The sequence below is a fragment of the Zonotrichia albicollis genome, chromosome 6 (genome assembly GCF_047830755.1).
Source record: "Zonotrichia albicollis isolate bZonAlb1 chromosome 6, bZonAlb1.hap1, whole genome shotgun sequence".
Taxonomy (NCBI): Eukaryota; Metazoa; Chordata; class Aves; order Passeriformes; family Passerellidae; genus Zonotrichia; species Zonotrichia albicollis.
The window spans coordinates 30,048,241-30,067,267 of record NC_133824.1 but is presented as its reverse complement, the minus strand read 5'-3'; the positions used below and the strand labels follow the sequence as shown (position 1 = coordinate 30,067,267).

The 19,027-nt window shown below is 40.2% G+C and overlaps 1 protein-coding gene across 1 annotated transcript in view; it reads right to left on the bottom strand.

Moving 5' to 3' along the window:
• Positions 1-2,648: 2,648 nt before the first annotated feature.
• LOC102062215 (cytosolic phospholipase A2 epsilon) overlaps positions 2,649-19,027 on the bottom strand; it is a 33,370-nt gene continuing 16,991 nt past the window's right edge. Inside the window, exons 8-22 of the mRNA XM_074542180.1 lie at positions 18,930-18,972; positions 18,400-18,463; positions 17,287-17,456; positions 17,070-17,162; positions 16,294-16,331; positions 14,963-15,098; positions 13,363-13,499; positions 12,833-13,058; positions 11,021-11,135; positions 10,445-10,582; positions 9,394-9,501; positions 8,135-8,323; positions 7,179-7,345; positions 6,250-6,436; positions 2,649-3,404 (exon numbers count right to left, since the gene is read on the bottom strand). Coding sequence (XP_074398281.1) covers positions 3,094-3,404; positions 6,250-6,436; positions 7,179-7,345; positions 8,135-8,323; positions 9,394-9,501; positions 10,445-10,582; positions 11,021-11,135; positions 12,833-13,058; positions 13,363-13,499; positions 14,963-15,098; positions 16,294-16,331; positions 17,070-17,162; positions 17,287-17,456; positions 18,400-18,463; positions 18,930-18,972 — 2,122 coding nt within the window. The 3' untranslated portion in view covers positions 2,649-3,093. The remainder of the gene's footprint in view (positions 3,405-6,249; positions 6,437-7,178; positions 7,346-8,134; positions 8,324-9,393; positions 9,502-10,444; positions 10,583-11,020; positions 11,136-12,832; positions 13,059-13,362; positions 13,500-14,962; positions 15,099-16,293; positions 16,332-17,069; positions 17,163-17,286; positions 17,457-18,399; positions 18,464-18,929; positions 18,973-19,027) is intronic.

Here is a 19,027-nt window from a genome sequence, read left to right as displayed (position 1 = left end):
TGTTTTAAACACAGTGAAAAATCTCAGTAAAACAGGGAAATCTTTCTGTGAGACGTGTGTAGAAGATACGACCATTAGTTCTAACCCTAGATCCTGCCACCTTGCCCATTGATTTTACAGGAGATTTTAGTGGAGGGTAACATCGGATTCATTACAATCTTGGGGAAATCAATAAAACAAGTATTTTTTGTCCTCTGATATTAAAGTTTTTGCTCAGTAACTTTAAAAAAAAACCAAAACAAAAACTTGGGATCTCCGTTAAAAGCAAAGGAGTGGAATTTTTTTCTGAAACTGTGTTTAAACACTGTATTACAAATGTTCCTTTTGTGTGACACACCTATGGCTCCTTCAGAGCACCCATATATAAATCCCTTTTGCTGGTCCAGTGCATCTACTGTTTCACATTTTTATCTATGTACCTTTCTTCGTCCTCATTTCCATATTGAATGCTGCATTTTCTCTATATGTTCTAGGTCTTTTCTAAATACATCAGCAGGTTTAGATCTTTTAATCTCCTTCCTCTCTATGCTGTTCCTCAAATAACAGATGTTAGACTTTAGCAATGCTCAGTTCTGGGCATTTAACCACTTTGCCTTTTCTTGCTTCCTTGCTTTGCATTTTATTTAGGGCTGTGCATATATTTTGCAACTTTCTTGTTGCAATTTCCATGCTGAGTCCAAAGATTTTATGCCATTTCACATAGAGTCTTGCTGACTGGTTTCCTCAGTTTTTAAAATCTCCTTTTCATGGTATTCCTTTAATTGTTATTCATTTTCTCTGTGGCTTAATTAATACACAATTAAGTTATCCTTGTAGTTACTTACACCTTCTCTATTTTACTTCAGTAATTTCTTTTAAATTAGTCTTGTATCACCACATCTTTAGAGGTCTGACTGCTCCTAATTATTAATTATCTGCAAAAATATCTGGGCTGTTGAAAACCTAAGTACTGCAGTGTGGAGTGAGATTCCTTTCCTCCTTGTCTGTGGTGCTAAATCCAGTATTTAGTGACTGGAGAAGCTTACATAGCTCACATGCCTTACAGGGCAGGTATGATACTGCCTCAGACTGTCCTCTGAGTCTCTGGGAATTCATGATTCAGTGTAGGACTGAGGCAGATGCAGAGCCATTGTGTTTTTTCAGTCCCTAAAGATTTTCCAGTGATTTTCTCAGTCAGTTTTTTGGATGCATAAAATTTTATCAACCAGAAAACTTAATTGCATGTGTGCAGAACTACCTCACTCTGTTTAAACCTGCTGTTCACTAGTTTTGTCTAATCCTCTCAAGGTCTTGTGATAGAAGAGATGTGCACTGACTTCACACATCTCTCTTTTCTGCCTTTCACTCCTCCTGTTCTTTTTCTGGGTTGCAGATTCCTCAGCTATTTGTGCCTTGGGTGGAAGCAGTTCCACCTCCTTGATCAGGCCTGACATTTTTCTCTGTATTCTTGTTGAACATAGAAAACTGAAATACTGAGTAATTATTCCATGCAAGATTTTTGAAATGTGGTAAAGTGCTCATTGTTCTCCATGACCCTTTCGTGTCTGCTGGAAAGCAGCAGGAAGGGCAGGGAAGTGTTTGCACTCACACACCTTGTTCTGCTTGTCTTCAGACTTCCTGCCTAGATGCTTCCTGCTGTCGGTGAAATAATTTTTGCCCTTCAGACAATAAAGCTCTAACTGTATATGGGAACCTGGGAGTGCTTCCAAATTCCCAGGTCTGGCTGTGCCCTCTGACTACATCCCGTCCCATACAATGATGAGATCCATGACTGCTGGTGCAGTCTTGTTTGCTCTCTCGTTTCCATGGGACATAAACTCTGGGCATGCAGTCCAGGAGCTCTCTGGGCTGCTGCAGCAAGCAGCTAAGTGTTCACTGACCTAAGTAGCAGAGGGGTTACATCTCTCTGCACCACAGAGGAGGAGACCCTCGACCTTGAGACCAAAGGCCGTTCCATTTCTGGCCCACAATAACAGGATTTCTTGACAAAGAATACTACAGCAGAATTCAGGAGTGGGGAAGCCTGTAGGAAACATGGGCTTGTGGATACAAGATGTCTAATAAATAAAATTATAGCATTGAATTTAAAAAAATAGAAGAAGAATAAATGTAGAATTTTACAGATTCCATCTGTCAAAAACCCAGACTGCTTGCTGGAAAAGAGATATGTTAGTCTCACAACCAAAGCATCAGAAAGTTGAAAGTTGATGCTCTGTTAACTTCATTTGCTATACTCTACAGCAAGTTTTAAAAAATCACATTTGCATGAGTGATATTAGGTACACAATTTCAGTTTTGCTTTGTCTGTGTTTCTTATGTTTTCAATGTAATAGTCTCAATCAATCTTAAAGAATGTTTGATAATATCAATAGCATTTAAATCCAGCTTGCTAAAACAAATTAACATGAGTTGGTTCTTGTATAGATGGGTTTTAGTTGTAATCCTAAACTCAAGACGTTGCAGAATCTTGCACTAGCTTACATCTAGGTCTGGAGCAGGTACATGTTCTTCTTCAATAATTCTTCAGCAGCTATGAAATGTCCGCATGTTTTCTTTGTCTTGCTATTAGAGGAAGAAGCACCTAAAATAAGTAGCTGAAACAGGTATTTGATAGGAAAACTATTTATTTGCTGTAACTTCTACTCAGAAGTAGTAATTTATTATATAAATTCAATATTTATTTACATTCACATAAAGATTTCTTAGTTCACAAATGGCTGCCTTGATTTTTTTTTAGAGACAATGGATTTTGCTCTCTGCTGCATTTCTGGACCGGCAATCCTCTGTTTCTATAGCACAGGTAGAACACAAACAGTCAGTGTAAACTTCCTCACACTTCCTTGTCCACACAGTTTGGCAGGTCACTTGTGCAAGTACAGTGGAGCAGAGCCTCACCTAGCCACGCTCCTGAGGTTGTCAACGTGGGAAGCACATGAGTTCATTAAGGAAGAGCTGGTTCTTTGAGTTTATTCCCTCCACTGACAGACAGGCTTAACATTTTTGATGACAAATTAAGTGCTATTCTTAGCGTTCTTTGGCTTGTCTTCACTTCCTAATAAAATTCCTTTTCTTCTTCATCAATAGGATGATCCTTTATTTCATATTCCCCGGCGCTGGGCAGCCAGCCAAGCGCTGGGTTCTCTCTCTGGCTGGCACAGGCGTGCCATGGCCATCGGGTTGTTTGTGCAGCGCTTGCTCTTTCTTGTGCTGCTTTTTCCGCTCCACAGCTGTACGCAAGGCCTGAAGAATCAAATCTTTGTTGTTCTGGACGTTGTAGTAACTTAGATTCACCAGTTTGTCAAAATTTTCCTCTGAATAGCTCAGATTGTTTATGTAATATGGGCCACAGGCATTGGTAACATCAACCTCGCCCTCTGCCATCTCTGAGGGACTACGCTTCACGCCTAAACAGACAAGCAATGGCTTGGTTAATTTGCACAAAACAATTCGGGTCTGGGTGTTTCCCAGGCATGCACAAATAGTGGATCACAAGCCTAAACTAAATCAGGTTTTTGCTCGACTCTGCCCCAATGGGACTCGGCATATGAGCAGGCTGAACTTCTATCTATCTGCTAATACATAGAATAAATAGGTTCTTGGAAGGGAAGAGGTCAATTCATTTTGTTGGATTCTGAAGATTACTGGATTCCATTATGTGCCTTTAACTGCTAGAGGACAGCTGAAGATCCCAGCCATGGGGCAGAGACCTGAGGAGGTGGAGAACCACTGCTGTGTGGTATCCTGCAATCCCACGTCAGGGTTTCACCCCAGCCAGCAGCTAAGCAGCACAGCTGCTTTTCAGTACACCCTGACCAGGGGGTGGGGAGAGAACCAGAAGAGCAAAGGGAGAAAATGTGGGTGGAGATAAAGGCGGTTTAACGGGACAGAAAAGGAAGAGCAACATAATTCTCATTCCAGATCCCAAACAAGCACTATTCCAGCTGCTAGGAAGAAAATTAACTCTTTCCCAGATCAAACCAGGTTCACATATGTTTTTATGCTTCCTCGTCATTTGCACAGACCCTTTGGTTTTCTGACAGGTGGCATGAGGGAAAGAGAGAATTAGCAGCCAAGAAATGGTAGGTAATACTGTCAGAGAGAGTATCAGAAACATGAGAATTTTTCTGTCAGCCTCCAGCGAGACCATTACATTGCCAAGAGGGCATTACTGTAGGAGACAAGCACCCTCCACAGTCACAGATACCTGCACCCCCTGAGCCATGGCAGGGGAGTAGGCACTGGGAAAAGTCAGCATCTCCCTGACAGTACATCATGCATTTGGGGAATCTTTTCTACCAACATGGATCTAACAACATCAGTCAACGGGTTCTGATTTTCCTTGAGGGGTCTGTCAGTGTCCAATAGATGTACTCCTCTCAGCTTTGCAGACAGAGTTACAGTGAACTGGTGCCACTCAACTGAAGCAGTCTGTGTCCCACAGAGAATTCCCTTTCTACTTCATTATGGAATAGCTCAAGAGTACAGAAGTTAAGCAGTTTGAATATGTCAGTTTTACTTTTTTACTGCCCAGACTCTAAATTCCCCTTCTGGACAAGCTGATGGATGAACTGCCAATAGAAAAACTGCCTGTTCATTTGATTGTACTAAAACTTCACATGCTGTACAATTTAGATCTGGACTAGGGCATGGTACTGAAGCCCTATAAATTAAGCTGATCTCTGCCTGTCACTAACAAAAGGCAGACATCCTTTTCCAGCCTCACAGGACCTTCTGCAGCATCCATCCTGCTGCTATGGAGGTCAGGTCTCAGCTGCAAGGTGTCAGTCCTCCCAAAAAATCTGCCTGCACAGAGCCCTTCCATGCCAGCTCAGCTGACCCTTTGCTCGAGGGGGCATGACGAGGACCCTTCTTTCTCTTCCTGTTTAGTCTCATCTTGCAGCCACCAGCTGAACTGGTTGGGCAACACAAGCTTGCCTCAAGGGTGTGCAACAGGCAGATATTGTGCAGGACTTCAAATGAATTTTCCTCATTCCTAGCAACACCCCTTTTTAGACTCGCTGATAATTTTTGTTGACATTTAACATCTGCACATCATCAGATGTACACCTGATAGTAGATAACTGACTGAGGCTAGGCATCCCTCATTTCTGGAAATTAGTGAGGGGAAGAAGGCCAGCAAACTCCCTCACAGAGCAATACACAAGAGCAGTTCAGTATAGAAGAGCAGAAATGAAGCTAAATCTCAGTTCTCCTTCTACTTCTTTCTTCTTTTTTCCTTTCTTTAATTCTCTCTACAAAAGGCGACTGCAGAAAGCAACTTTTGGGCTATCTCATCATTTGTGAGAGCTGGAGTAGAATGGTGTGTGTACCTGTATAAATACCCTTAGTCTATTTGAATCCTGTTCAAAACCCCAGTTGTACACCTCAAATGTGCAATGAAGTCAATCAACAAAACAAAAGTACCATATTATCTTTTACAACTTACTTAACATAAAAGAATAAGGATTGATACAATTGAGACCATAGTTTCTGCATTTGTTTGGGTTTTAAATTGAATGTACTATGTACTAACATAGAACTTCTGGCTTTCAAGTATACTGTGGGGCTTTGAAGTGAACTCACAATCTGAGTTAGGAATTTTAGCATGTGGAGAAGGAGCAACTGAGGCTTTGGTAGCAAGAGAATATTATGGCATGTGGGATATGGTACCAGGACTTAGAATTCATCGGTTTAGAAGTGACAGGCAATGTTGCTATTGATGCTCTTTAAATTTCAAAGGGAACAGACACTGTTGGAATGGCTCAGTGTTGCACTTTCATCACTTCACTGTGCTTCACTGTTACATTTTCATCACTTTGCTAGTTCGTACTTTTGTTTTCAAGGTTATCTGCCTAACTGTAAGCCTGGAAATTATTTTAAACAATGAAATCCATAGACTCCTTGGAGCATTCTCTAAGAGGAGAGGATGACAAGTATGAGAGGAAATTAACCCTGTGAATTTCTGCTACAGCAGATAAAGAAAATATTGCTTTCCTCAATTAACTGCAATCTGCTTATGAAAAGCCAAAAAAATCTGAAGAGGAAAATATGTGGCAAAGGCTAATCCCACATGATCCTCTACTGTCCAGGAAAAATCACATATTTTAAGTTTCTTGATATGGTTCATATGTAAGCAAAGAGAGTTCAAGTTTGTTATTACAGTGTGATCTGAAAACCATGTATTATCCAGTAAAAAAGAGGAAGAAAGTGGCCACTGGCTGTTAATGTGATGGGTAACTGTTAACTTACCAGGTGCTTTGTATTCCCTGAAGGTGTCATTTACTAGAGGGAAAAATATCACAATAGGTGTTTCTGGGCTCTCTTTATCACCAACAATGTAGCACTCCTTCAGATGTGGAGTTTCCTGATCATCTGGCACCTTTGTAGGGAAAGGAATTCCCTGTTTCTCGAAGTATTTAGAGGCATCTTTGAGGGGCTTGTTGCCACAATAAGAAAACAAAACAATAGAAAACATCAGGACATACAGGAAGAACTTTGAATTTGACCAAAATCTAATTTCACTGGGAGTATTTGTGGGGCAAGGGACAGGTTCTGACAGATTATGGTACATATCCAATTTAGGTCTAGGTTGAGGTTTTTTATGGAGCCAAGCCTTGGAAGGCCAGAGTTAAGTGAGATGGATCTGACTCCACATGTCTCTGAAAATCTACACTGGCTATGTTTCACATTTGGCTATGAAAAAGTTGCCTTTGGACAACTTTTTATTCCTAAGGAATTTAACATTCCCAATGCAAACTGTTGTTGCATTTATTTGCATATCTAGTCTTCTACATCAAACCTGTTGTAGCAGTTACATTGTCCTGAAGGTACATTTTCCCTTGCATAGGGAATATTTCTCAATATTGCATTGAGAAATATTAGACAATGTTTAAAGGCAATTAGCTTCATTCATTCTACTGCTGGATGCCTTCCAATCAGCTAAAACCCCTTACATGTAAAAAGGGGCAGGTATAGTTTACTAAATGATTACTTCCTGATAACATTTGTACTGTTCCAATAAAGATATGTGACCCCCAGTTAACAGCAAACGGTTAACTTATGACCAGTTCCCAGATACTGGGGAAAAAACCAAAAGTTTCTATGAGTAGAGGATCAGCCACTCTGGGAATTCAGCAATGAAACAGAGAAGTCATTGAAGAAGAATGTGCAAGACTCACCCCTGTCTGTGAACCTGAGCTGTAGTTGAAATGCAAAATGACATCCACTTTCCTTTCTGGCCTCATAAGGGGAGGGTAACTGGTAGCAAAGGCAAATGCAGTATCAATCAGGATGAGGTAGTCTGTAGCTGTTGTCAGGTGGTTGGGCTGGGAGTCCAGCTCACAGTCTAGGAAAGAAGCATGTTTTTTCAGAGAAAGTGCCCAATGCAAAGGAAGTGCTGAGGAAAGTCTACTGTTAACAAAAAGCAACTTCGACTTTTTTTGGGTCCTAGACCTACCTATCTAGCTGATGGCTGCAGTTCAGTAATTTCTCAGTTCCTCATCTGGCTTCCTCTTTTCACTCTTTACTCTGCAATTTCTTTGGTTTTCCTCTGACTAAAAGATATTAACTTGGGGCTCAGAAGAGTAGACTGAGTTAATCTTGTGTGTGACTCTGATCAGGTTGGTGTGTTTTTTTGATTTCTTTTTTTTTTTGTCTTTTCTGTTAATATGAAACAAATTAAAATGTTGCTCTCTCAACACAGTAAAAGGACTAAATGTGTTGGGTGCCTTGCTCACTATGAGAACCAGCACACAGCTGCAATTTTACATGGAATAATTGGTGCCACACTGAACAAAAAAATTCCCTACCTGGACAACAGGGAATACTGTTACAAAGGTTATGTCTTACTTAGAAGTAAAAATGTGATAAGAAACAAAGCTCCCTGCTGGAGCCCTTGAGCATGGGTGACTAACTGGGACTCCTCTCACCTATCAGCTGTGGGACTTTATGAATTTTTTTGAAGAACTTAATTTGAAGCCTCTCCTGATGACTAATTTTAGCTTTCAGTAAAAACAGTGTCAAATACTATCAGAACAAAACAAAAAAGCAGTCAGCTTGATAACTTTTAAAGGATTGTTTCTTTTTCACAAGGATGGTTTACACTGTAACTCAAAGCAGGATGTTGTTACCACACCTTTCCACTTGGAAAACTCGCTCTCTAGGTAGTTGTTATTTATCTGGAGGCCTTTCAGGAAGTTATGGATTTCTGAGGCTGCTGGACGTAACATTGCAACATCTCGGAATATTTCTGAAAAGCTGTCAGGAGGACAAACCACTCGAGTATCCAGCTCATTTGGTCTTGTAGGGAATAGGGCTTCATCATCTGCAGAAGAAAGAATAACAGCTTAAATATTTGAAGTCAATCTGTGCAGTCATCTCTTAGTTTAGTATGTTTGAAAAATTTGGACTTCCTTCTCTTTTTACTGGCAGGATTTTCACAAATCTCATGGGTTTTTTAGCTAAGCTTTGAAAAATCCCTTTCTTCTTCTCACTTCACAATGATAAAAAAATTTTTTGTACTGTAAAAGATTCCACTTCACCTACTAGAAATTTCTTTGTTCTGCTATGGTTTTATCTATTAAATAGAAATTTCTTTGCTCTGCTATGATTTTATCTATTAAATTGCACATAACTGTGTCTTCCTTTGCTACTCCATGCCACATTTTCTCTCTCAGACACATAAAAAGCCACACAATAACTATCTCTCAGCCACACAAACATAATTAATATTCCTCACTAGCAAATACAGAGTCCTTGATCTAACAAGCAGAAATTACTCCCTTGCAAGTGCTAGAAGATAAAATAATTAAGCCTTTTTGAAATACTTCTCTTCCTTGTCATCTTTTCTTTGTAATGTGTTTGTCTTGAGTGTTTGTCCTTGAAATCTGACCCTGCAGAGATCTTTCTTAATTTTGTATCATGTTTTGCAAATCTCATCCTTATGAGTAGTTTGGAATGACTTCCAATGGTACTGAAGTTTGTGTCAATGATTTGTAGACTTCAGAGATGCAAGGATGTTGTTTGCTCCCATTTCTCTGATGCTCCAACTTGTGAGTGAGGAGCTAGAGGGTTGTGGAATGCTATGTGAGCATCCTCCATCTACAGGGATATTTTTCTCTAGTTTTACCCTCCTGCTCAGAAAACATCTCATAGGAGGGTCATTGTATCTTTTATTTTTCTGTGATGGATCCTGTGGGTTCTTTTCATATACAACTGAAATAATTGCCATATGCAGTACATGGCATGAATTTCCTTCTGGTTTACATGTGGATAATGGAATTGCCAGAAGAGAATGTTCTAAAAGGGCTTTGAAAAAAAAATTCAGTAAGAGAGCAGCAGCACAGAGGGAAAAAAAAAACCCAAAACCAAAATAATCACATAAGAATAACCCACCTATGTCAGTAATTTTGTCTCGTGTCCATTTGTGCCAGAAGTCTTCTGAATTAACAGATATATACCAAGCATCCATGAGATTCAAGGAAAATACACTGCTCCAGATCCCTGTGGCATAGGATGTATTTGACAAAAAATAAATGGGGTGCAAAGGAATTTGATGTAAAACTTTGAAATAACTGTGTCACTGGACACTTCAAGGAACAGGGGCATAAATGTCCTTTAATCATTCTAGAGAAGGTAGGAAGAAAGTGCCAAGGTGTAGAAAGAGGGTGGTGACCTGAGATGCAAAATGACATCCACTTTCGTTTCTGATCACAGAAGGATCTGGGTCCTTACTAGAAACTGCAGCCAGGGACAGAGAGATTCTAAGTTGCTTCTTTACGCCTCACTGTTAGCTGTAGTGAAATCTCCACACAAGCAAAAAGTTTAAACTTCTCAAAAAAACCCCTGAAACTTCCTTTTTCCTTTATGCAGTTGGTGGAAGTAGAAAGAACAATGAGGCAAGAGATTGCTTTTGCAAAGAGAAGAAAGGTTTCCTTACTGCTTTCACTTTTTTATGCAAGATGGAAAAAAATTATAAATATTACAACCCATTTGCACTCTGAAATGGAAATTTTATCTTAAGAATTAATCAGGACTAGATGTGGTAGGAACTTTGTAGATAAAAAGGTGCATTTTAGAGACTCAGACTGCGGAAGAAATGGATGATTTAACTTAGCAGCAATGATACACAACTTTTGTTGCTGACAAATATATATATATGTATTTTATATATATATATATATACATGTATGTATGTATGTATGTACATATTGCAAAGGTCTCATGTCAATACACATAACCACAGATGAAATCAATAAATCTGTTAAAATGAATAAGATCACAGAGAAAATAAAAAATCCTGCAGATTGTGACCTGTTATCAGTTCTGGTATTTTACCATACAATGCTCCTGGTAGACAAAAACACACTAAATGTTTAATTTCAGAAGAGGGGTTTGTGCAGGGGCAGATAATATTATATTACTTTTTCCCAGAACAAGAAATCACCTTCCAAAAAGCAGATTCTGGATTCTGGGACTTTCTTCATCAGGCGACCCATGAAGAACTCGCTGCCAAAATCTTCAGCAGGAATGAAGGCACCATATTTTGGGAATCCTACCTCATAAGGGGTGAATTCCACCCATTCTAAAAGAAAAGGCATAAGACAGACTGATTACAGCACCAGAGGCATAATTATTTGAATAAAACATGATATTGGCCAGGTTAAGGCAGACTGGTTTCTAATTCACACCCTTTGCAACAGGCATTTATTCACTGTACACTTCACAGTGGTGAACATGCAGAACAAATTGTCCTCTTACATCTATATGTCTGTATATACTTTTTGACAGTTTCTGTGCATAATGTGCACAGAAGTGCAGAAGTACATAGTGTCTTCTGTTGTCCTGCCTTTGGCCCTGAATAATGAATTATACAAAGGTTTTTAAAATATTAACTATTAAATATCTCCTTTGAGGTGGATTAGCCTTCAGAGTATTTGTTTATTGAAATGATATCCTTATCTAATCTTAAATTGCCCCCAATTGGGATTAAATATTAAATGCAATTCTGGAGTATTGTTACCTCTAAAATCCTGGTCGCTGATTTTATCCTTCACATTGAGAGAGAGGTAGATGGGCAGGGGATTTTGACCCTGATTTAGTGCCTGCTGCTGATCTGTGAGCTTATGGCAGTCCTCCTGTTTTGAAAAATGACAGTAGCTCAGGACAATTGGATGACACAAAGAGCCTGCCACTTAATCTAAACCTGGGTTCTGACAATGCAGGGGCATACATGACTCCAACTAGGACATTCCCCAGTTGCTTAGTTTAGAGAGGTGCTGTCATCCCTGCCCCTCCCCTGCCCCAGCTCTTCAGCACAAGAATAATCCTAAGTTCATATATTGAAAGAATATGGTGAGGAGAAAATGCTGTTACCCACATTTTTCATTTCACAAAAAATGTCTGGGAATGTTTGAAAAGCACTCTTGACAGGAAATATTTCATTATGAAAGAGTGAGCCCCTCTCTGACTGCCCAGAAAAACACCTTTTCCTCAGAGCTGTGGCAGAGACAAGGCTCATGCAGAGAGTGCAGCAAGCCTTGGCCCTTCTGCTGCAGAGCTCAGGCAGGGTGGACAGGGCAGGATGGTTTGGGAGCAGAACCAAGGTCTGGGAGTGTGCTCCGACAAGCAGAGCTGCAGGTGCTCCCCCTCAGCAGAGCCCGTGGAAGGATGGCTGTGCCACCAGTGCCACCAGGCTTCCCTTGGGCCACTGTTGGCCAGGGGACAGGGCTCTGGGGACACTCACAGCTCCCTGCTGAACACAGCCCCAGGGAGTCTCTACCGATGTGCTGTGACCAGGCAGTAGAAATGTGGCTGTGTGGGGGATTTATCACATTACAGGGGGAATGTTTTCTCATTCGAAAGCATAAATGATCTAGTGGGAACGAAATATTCATGAAGATTAAAATAGGGTCCGAAAAAAGCTCTTGATGAAAATGTTTGCAGGGCGATGTCTTAATAACAGCTCAGAGACACTGTCTTTGGGCTTGTGATTTTCCTTTGCCTTGTTTTATTTTGTGGCTCTTTTAAAAGAAGAGCAGGGTTTTCATGGAAATATTTACATGTGAATTCACAAGATCACAGAATGCTTGGAGTCAGAAGGGCCCTTAAAAATCACTTAGTTCCAATCCCACTGCCATAGACAGGGACACCTTCTACAAGACCAGATTGCTCCCCATCCAACCTGGTCTTAAACACCTCCAGAGACAGGGGGTCCACAACATCTCTGGGAACTCACTACCCTCATAGTGAAGAATTCTTATTCTTATTAGGTATTAGGTATTCCTAATACCTAATCAAAACCTGCCCTCCTTCATCTTAAGGCCATTTCCCCCTTGTCCTGCCACTGCATGCCCTTGTGAATAGTCTCTCTCCAACTTTTTTATAAGCCCCTTCTACATTCTGTGAGGAATAAATTGAAAGAGGTTCATACTGTAAGTTTCCTGTTATTTCTTTTCATTCCCATCCTTTCTGTACCAGGCGTGAAGTTAAGATCTCTATAATACAGGCAACAAGCATGGTACAATGGTACAATGAATGGTACTGCCAAGGCACATGCTTTAGCCATATCTATGAAAAACGAACATGTAAAAAAACCTATTTTGCATAAGGGTGGTCAAACACTGCACGTGTTGCCCAGAGAATTTCTGGAGTCTTCAGCTGTGGAGATATTCAAAGCCCATAGTTCAGGGTAGCTGGCCCTTCCTAATCCTGCTTGGACAAGATGAACTTCAGAGGTCCCTTCCAATCTCAATCAGTTTTTGATTTACTCTCTTTCCTCACTGCTGTATTCACTGGATATTCAAATCTGAAGAGAAAGGTGCTGGTTTTGTACCTTTTCATGTAACATGATTTCAATGATGAGTCCCCACAGGTCTGTGAAACACAGCTGATGTCCTTCCTGTTTCCTCTGGCACAACTCCTCCAAATAGTATTTCAGACGATCAGGGGCAAAACAAGTAACAAACTTATTTTTAAGTACATGCTTTCGGGCATCATTGAGGGTTTCCTTGAGATCCTTTTGGGACCAGTCAGGATCTTCATACAAGTTTGACATGGTCCTAAAAAAAAAAAAGAACAAACAAAAGAACCCCACAATGAAAAGTGTGAGTTCTGAAACAGAGCTTTGGGAAGTTATGGAGGTTTGTGTATTATTGTCCTCATTTATATGAAAAAACCACCATGTGTTTGGTAGTATCCACATATTTAATTAATTGCAAATGTGGGAAAATACCCACTGAAAGAAACAACAACAAAATAGAAGCAGAAAAAGAAAGCCTTTTCTTGATAGTTAAGATCATATAACTCAAGATCCCTCCTTGACTTCAATTTTGGAAAATTCGTGTGTTCTTATCTTGCTCTTACCATGTTGTTCCAGATAAACCAGTGATATATGAGACACAGTCCAAGACATTCATTTCCTGCACACTGAGGAGGTGAGCATACATGGCTGTCAGAGCTCTGGTTCCACCTCCCGTTGTCATGATTGCCACCACAGGTACCTGTTCAATCCCAAAATACATGCATTTAGTGACATGGCCTGAGAAGGGACAGAGACTCTGATTAGAAGGAGAAATTTACAGCACTGATAAAGTAGTGAAAACATGCCACCAACATGAAGAACGTGAAGTCCAACGTGAAGAAAAACCTGAATTAATAACAGAGCATGTAAGGAGTAAGAAATACTTCATATTTCCTCTGTCAAGCAGCTCTGCAATAGAACATGAAATCCATTCTCACATTTTTAGTGCTCTGTTTGAAAACCATGAACAGAGCAGCAAAAAATTAACGGAAGTGTTACCTTCTTTCATCTGAATCAGATTATTATCAGACCAGAAAATATCAGTGCTGTCTCACAATTTCCATGTGGGCAGTAATAACTTCTCTTTTCCTGAAGTTTGCTGAAACTATTGTACAGTTATTCTACAGGCCATACTAGAAATGTCATGACTGCCAGATTTAAGAACACAGGCCAGTTCAGAACCCCTGAAACCAGAAGCTGGTGACACCATTCCCCTTGATAGTTTCTGGAGGGAAAGAGGAACCATACTCACTCCACCTGCTACATATGTATTTACAGTACTAGGTATGCAAGTGAGCTGCAATTACTGGCTTCTGTGATCATACAGAAATCCAGGGACTTCTGGGCAGTCTTAGAAAGAGAATTAATTTATAAGCATGAATTGGCTTCTTTAACAGTAAAGGCAGTTACTGTGCATTGGAGTGAATGAATGTCATATATAAATCAGAAAAAATACAGAGAGATTGTATGCTCTGCAGGGAAGTATGGGCTCTACATCTGAGGGGAAGGGAATGACCCATGGCTTAGTGCTGGCATTGAAAGGCAGAGTCTTGTGTCAGAAAGGTCCAGCTGTGCAAGAAAACCTGAACTCAGTTTAGGTCCAAACAAGAAAAATTTATCATTTATCTGCATTTGAGTTTAGGTTTCAAACTACAGTCATAGGTGCATAAATAAGAGACACCTGATTTTCCCCTGCCTTAAAATTTCTGTTATCAATCCTGTTTGCTGAGCAAGATGAAGTCAGACTGGCAGCGTGCTATGCTCAGACAACAGCACCCTAAATGGTGGCACAAATGATACACAAAATAAAATCCAGTTTTAGCCATGGGGGAACGGAGTGCTGGATCCACTGTTCAGATTTGGCCAAAAAGAAACTTTGGCCTTGGCTCTGAGATCACCTAGCCCTTATCTGTGTTACAGGGCAGACTGCTACTGAACACAAGGCTAGATTCTCTAGCTTCAGGACTACAGGCTTTTTATTCATGTCTGTGATGAGTACTCATTCCTTCCCTAGAATAGAGAAAAGAAGTCAGCCACTGAGAAAAGAACTCAGCTGTAGCTTGTACATGAAACTACAGGGTTTCCAAAAAAAAATGTGACCATCAATGCTATGTTTTGACACTTATCTGTGCAGAAAGCAGAGAACAGTTATGTCTCGGATACCTCATCATCCTGCAAGTCCTCTTCCAGATGGAGAATGTCCTTCAAAGCAGCTGCAACCACCTTCTTCCTCTTGCGAATGAAATCCTGTTCCTGGGCACACAGATCAAACCCCAGGCGTACGTCCAGGTCTTCCTGGCTGCAACAAGGATCAGGTATCATACATCAAATTTGTAGTCTAAGCCAGCATCTTAATTGCTTTACTTCATAAATAGACATGCCTTCACTACCAGGTCTACATAAAGCAAAGGAGGAAGATATTAAATGTTCTGTTTTTTTCTTGGAGAAAAACAGCCCATCTGCCTTTGAACTGAAAGGATTTTTTTTTCTCCCCGCCAAAGGTGCCTGGAATTAAATATAGCTGCAAATGGCAGCCGTTCCTTTTCAGATATAAATCCAGAAGCCTGCAGAGGGCAGTGTTTCAAAGGTGGCCTTTAAAAGTTTTGTGAACTCCCACTGATACCAGAGAAACGTTCTACTGAAGTCGTAGATTTGCATGATCAGATGTTCTTTTGATGCTTAAAAGCGCTACATTTGTGGTTTGAAAGCTGCTGTGAAAATCTTGCATAGGCTTCTAAGGAAGAACTTTTCAAATGACAGCTGTAAACTGTATATTTCATAATATATTTACTGAAAATAACCAGCATGATGGAAAAAGCACCTTTTTTTCTTCTGTCACAAGTTCTCTTCTCTTCTGTTACAATATGGAACATAATGTAACATAGCCATCTTACAAATTTTACTAAGGCCTGAACAATATTCCAAAACACACAGTGTGTTTCCTCCTTTAGAAATAAGCAATCACTTCACTGAGTTTATTTGCATTTATCTCTTTGAGTAGACATTAAAACAATAAATGCCAGTACATTTATTATTTCATTTTTTTTCACATCTGAGAGTATTCAGGCGCTCTGGTTTTGATCTTTCAGTGGAAGAAAACAGTTAAAGAGACCTTTTGGGAAAGAGAAAATGTTTTTTCAATCAGCTTTGAAATGTTGCTTTTATTGAGAATCTGCATTTGGCAATAAATAGTAGAGGTATCAGCGTGTCTACAGTAGCCTTTGCCATGTAATATTGATTGCAGCACAGTATCAATAGAAATTTGGTGTTTTCTTTATAAAACCTTTTCTTAACTCTCTCTCCCATTGCAAAAACTCCATTGCTTAAAATCTTTGCATTATGCACTGAGTGTATTTTGTTTTTATAGTCTGAAATAAGGATGGACCAGCATTCAGGACAAAGGCAGTAGTAACAAAGAGATTGGAACTTGATTTACAGCTATCTAAATACAAATAACCAAGGGGAAAACAAGGCGAAAACCACAGGTGCCTTACCATTTTTTCACCTTAAGGAGCAAATCAAATTTTCTGTGCTGAAAATGGAAAAGGTAAAATGATGAAAATTGATATTTTGTTTAAAATAGTTCCTTTACCCCACTCAGACTGACACACAGATCTTTTGGGTCATCATTATACCTACAAAACTCTGAATCTCAAAAAACTGAGATCTCTTCTCAATATTTCAATAGTAACTAGCGATGTGCACTGATTGAATAGGTAAGGCTTTAGTACACTATCATCTGTAGTCCCCATGTTATCTCTCTCATAAAACTCAGTGTAGCTTGCCTGGTACTAGTTAGCTGCACAAATAAATCCCAGAAGAGCTGCAGTGCTACAGCTCACCTCCCTGGAAGGATCCAGCACTGAAGATGGGTGCTGAAACCTGAGCCTCTCACACAACAACGTCAGGTACAAGGGGAAGCCCGAAAGGCTGAGCACCCCACACATGTGGCTCAGGTTTGCTTCCTGGGACAGGACTCACCACTCTGTCCCACTGGCACCCAGCCACCTCCAGCCTGGTTAGTACATGGACAGTACAAGGAGCATTAGCAACAGCTTAGATGTTTTTCTTCTTCCCCCTTTTCCCATGGATTTCCCATTTTATTTTGCTTCAAATAATTCACTTCGCTATGCATTGCCCTAGGTTGGAGGAAGGTTAGAAAACAACTGTCTCTGTAAAAAGAGAACTGGCCCTTGGTTTCTGCTTCATGCAAATCAGAAAGAATTTTAAAAAGCTTGCAAAGGATTCCCCATGGCCAGCAGACACTCACCTCACCAACTACTTCCTGCTCGGAGGGGAGAGACTTCAGAGGGATTGTCAAGGGGACACTTCTCCTCCTTGGTCCACATGACATGCAAGCACACTGAAAAGGAACATGGAGTGCTTTTTGGTTAAAACAGAAATGTTCTCCTCTTGCTCCCTATTCACACATAAATGTCAGGTCACAGAACTGTCTGTGTTGTCTACCATGTTCTGGGGCAACGTACAAAGGTGGGAAGTTTCCTCTTCTTTCTGAGTGCAACATCCAGGGAAGGTTGCTTGTATCTGGCATAGTGGAAGTAAGTGGGATCTGGGAGAGGGGAGCGAGAGTCACAGCCCACTGAAACTGTCTGAGTTTCTTCAAAGGATCCTCTCACTGTAAATGTTAGCTCATTCTCTAAAACAATGAGAGAAAATGCATACACAAAGTTACTTATAATTGTAAAAAAAGAGAGAGAGGAAAAAAAGAAGCAAAAGGTAGCTTTGAATAAATTCCTTCTCCACTTCCTTTGTATTTGGAAAACTACCTTCTAAAAGTGATCCAAACCCCAAACATTTCAGGTGACTGTATCGTTATAATGTGCTGAGCAAGGAGTCAGATGGGAATGTGATATGGACGGCACTGAAATTTAGGTTGCTGCTTTTCTGTTGCACTTTCATCATGACACAGTGAATACAACCGGGTACTTTGCATGGTAAATCATCCTCATCCCAGGCCAAATAATGAGCTGAAGAAGTTCTCAGTCCCCTAAAATAAGATCTGACTCTTATGAGCAGCAGATGACCCTATTTATATGAATACTTCAGCTAATCCTGCCAGTGTGCATTATGCATGCTCTGAGATTGCCTACCAGATCCAGCCCCTCAGGGGATGTGGGCAGAGGAGCTTCTAGACTCTGAATCTTGACCAGGGTCAGGCAGGAGCCAGCTGCTGAGTGGCTAACCCCTGCAAAAAATGAGGTGTTTCTGTGCACATGCGTAAGTTGAAGTGACAGAGATCCTGAGCAAAGTTAATGCTATAATATAACTATAATACCTGAGGAAATAAGCTTCTTCAGGGTTCAGCAGTACTGCAGCAGAGGTTTGCAGAATCTCAACTTGGGTTTTAGATATCTTCTGTATAATCATTTGATTCTAGTTGTTTCTAGTCTGGCACAAGACTGCCCATGAAGTCAGAGCCCTGAACTGCTGCAGGACTGGTGGCATTCCCTACTGCAAATTTTGTACAAATCACCTTAGATGTGATCAATTAAAGCCTTAGTATTTTGCTGATGCAATGTCCAGGCCTTGTTAGAGACAGTAAAATCACCAATAATTATTTTAAGAAGTAATAATCTTACCTGAAAAACACTTCTTTTGCCTCCTGCTGTCCAAGTGAATTTCCAAACAGGCTTCTTCACGACACTATGGTAGGTGTGATGAGGACAGATTAGATAACTCACTAGCTAATTATTATCTAATGAGTTATCTAATTAGATAGCTCATCCAGCCATCTCACCACCAGAGCTGACAGATGTTGAAAGGATCATTGTAGGAAAGGTCATTGTTTGAAGGGGGGAGGCCAGCTGTGCTGGACACTTGTGCCAGACACAGTGAAAGTGAGAATTAATTTATTGTCACATGGGAAGATGGTGCTATGCTAAACATGTTGTCATTTTCAATGGATGCAGACAAAACAAGGGAAAATTATAATTTTGATCTTAGAGGGCACCTCTAAGATCATGCTGTTCTCTTTAAAGATAAAGCTCCTAAGAGAAAGTATCACTAAAGAGTGAAGATTTGCAATGTTTCACTCACTGACATTATAGTCAGCTGTGGTAAGGAATGATGTGGTAAAGAAAGAATACAAAAGAACAAAACATTATTTTACCACTATTGCCCCATTTGTGATGATGGTTTCAGGAGGATCCTGGCTGGAAAACAAAAACAAACAATATGTATTTTATAAACAATACATTCTGGATACTG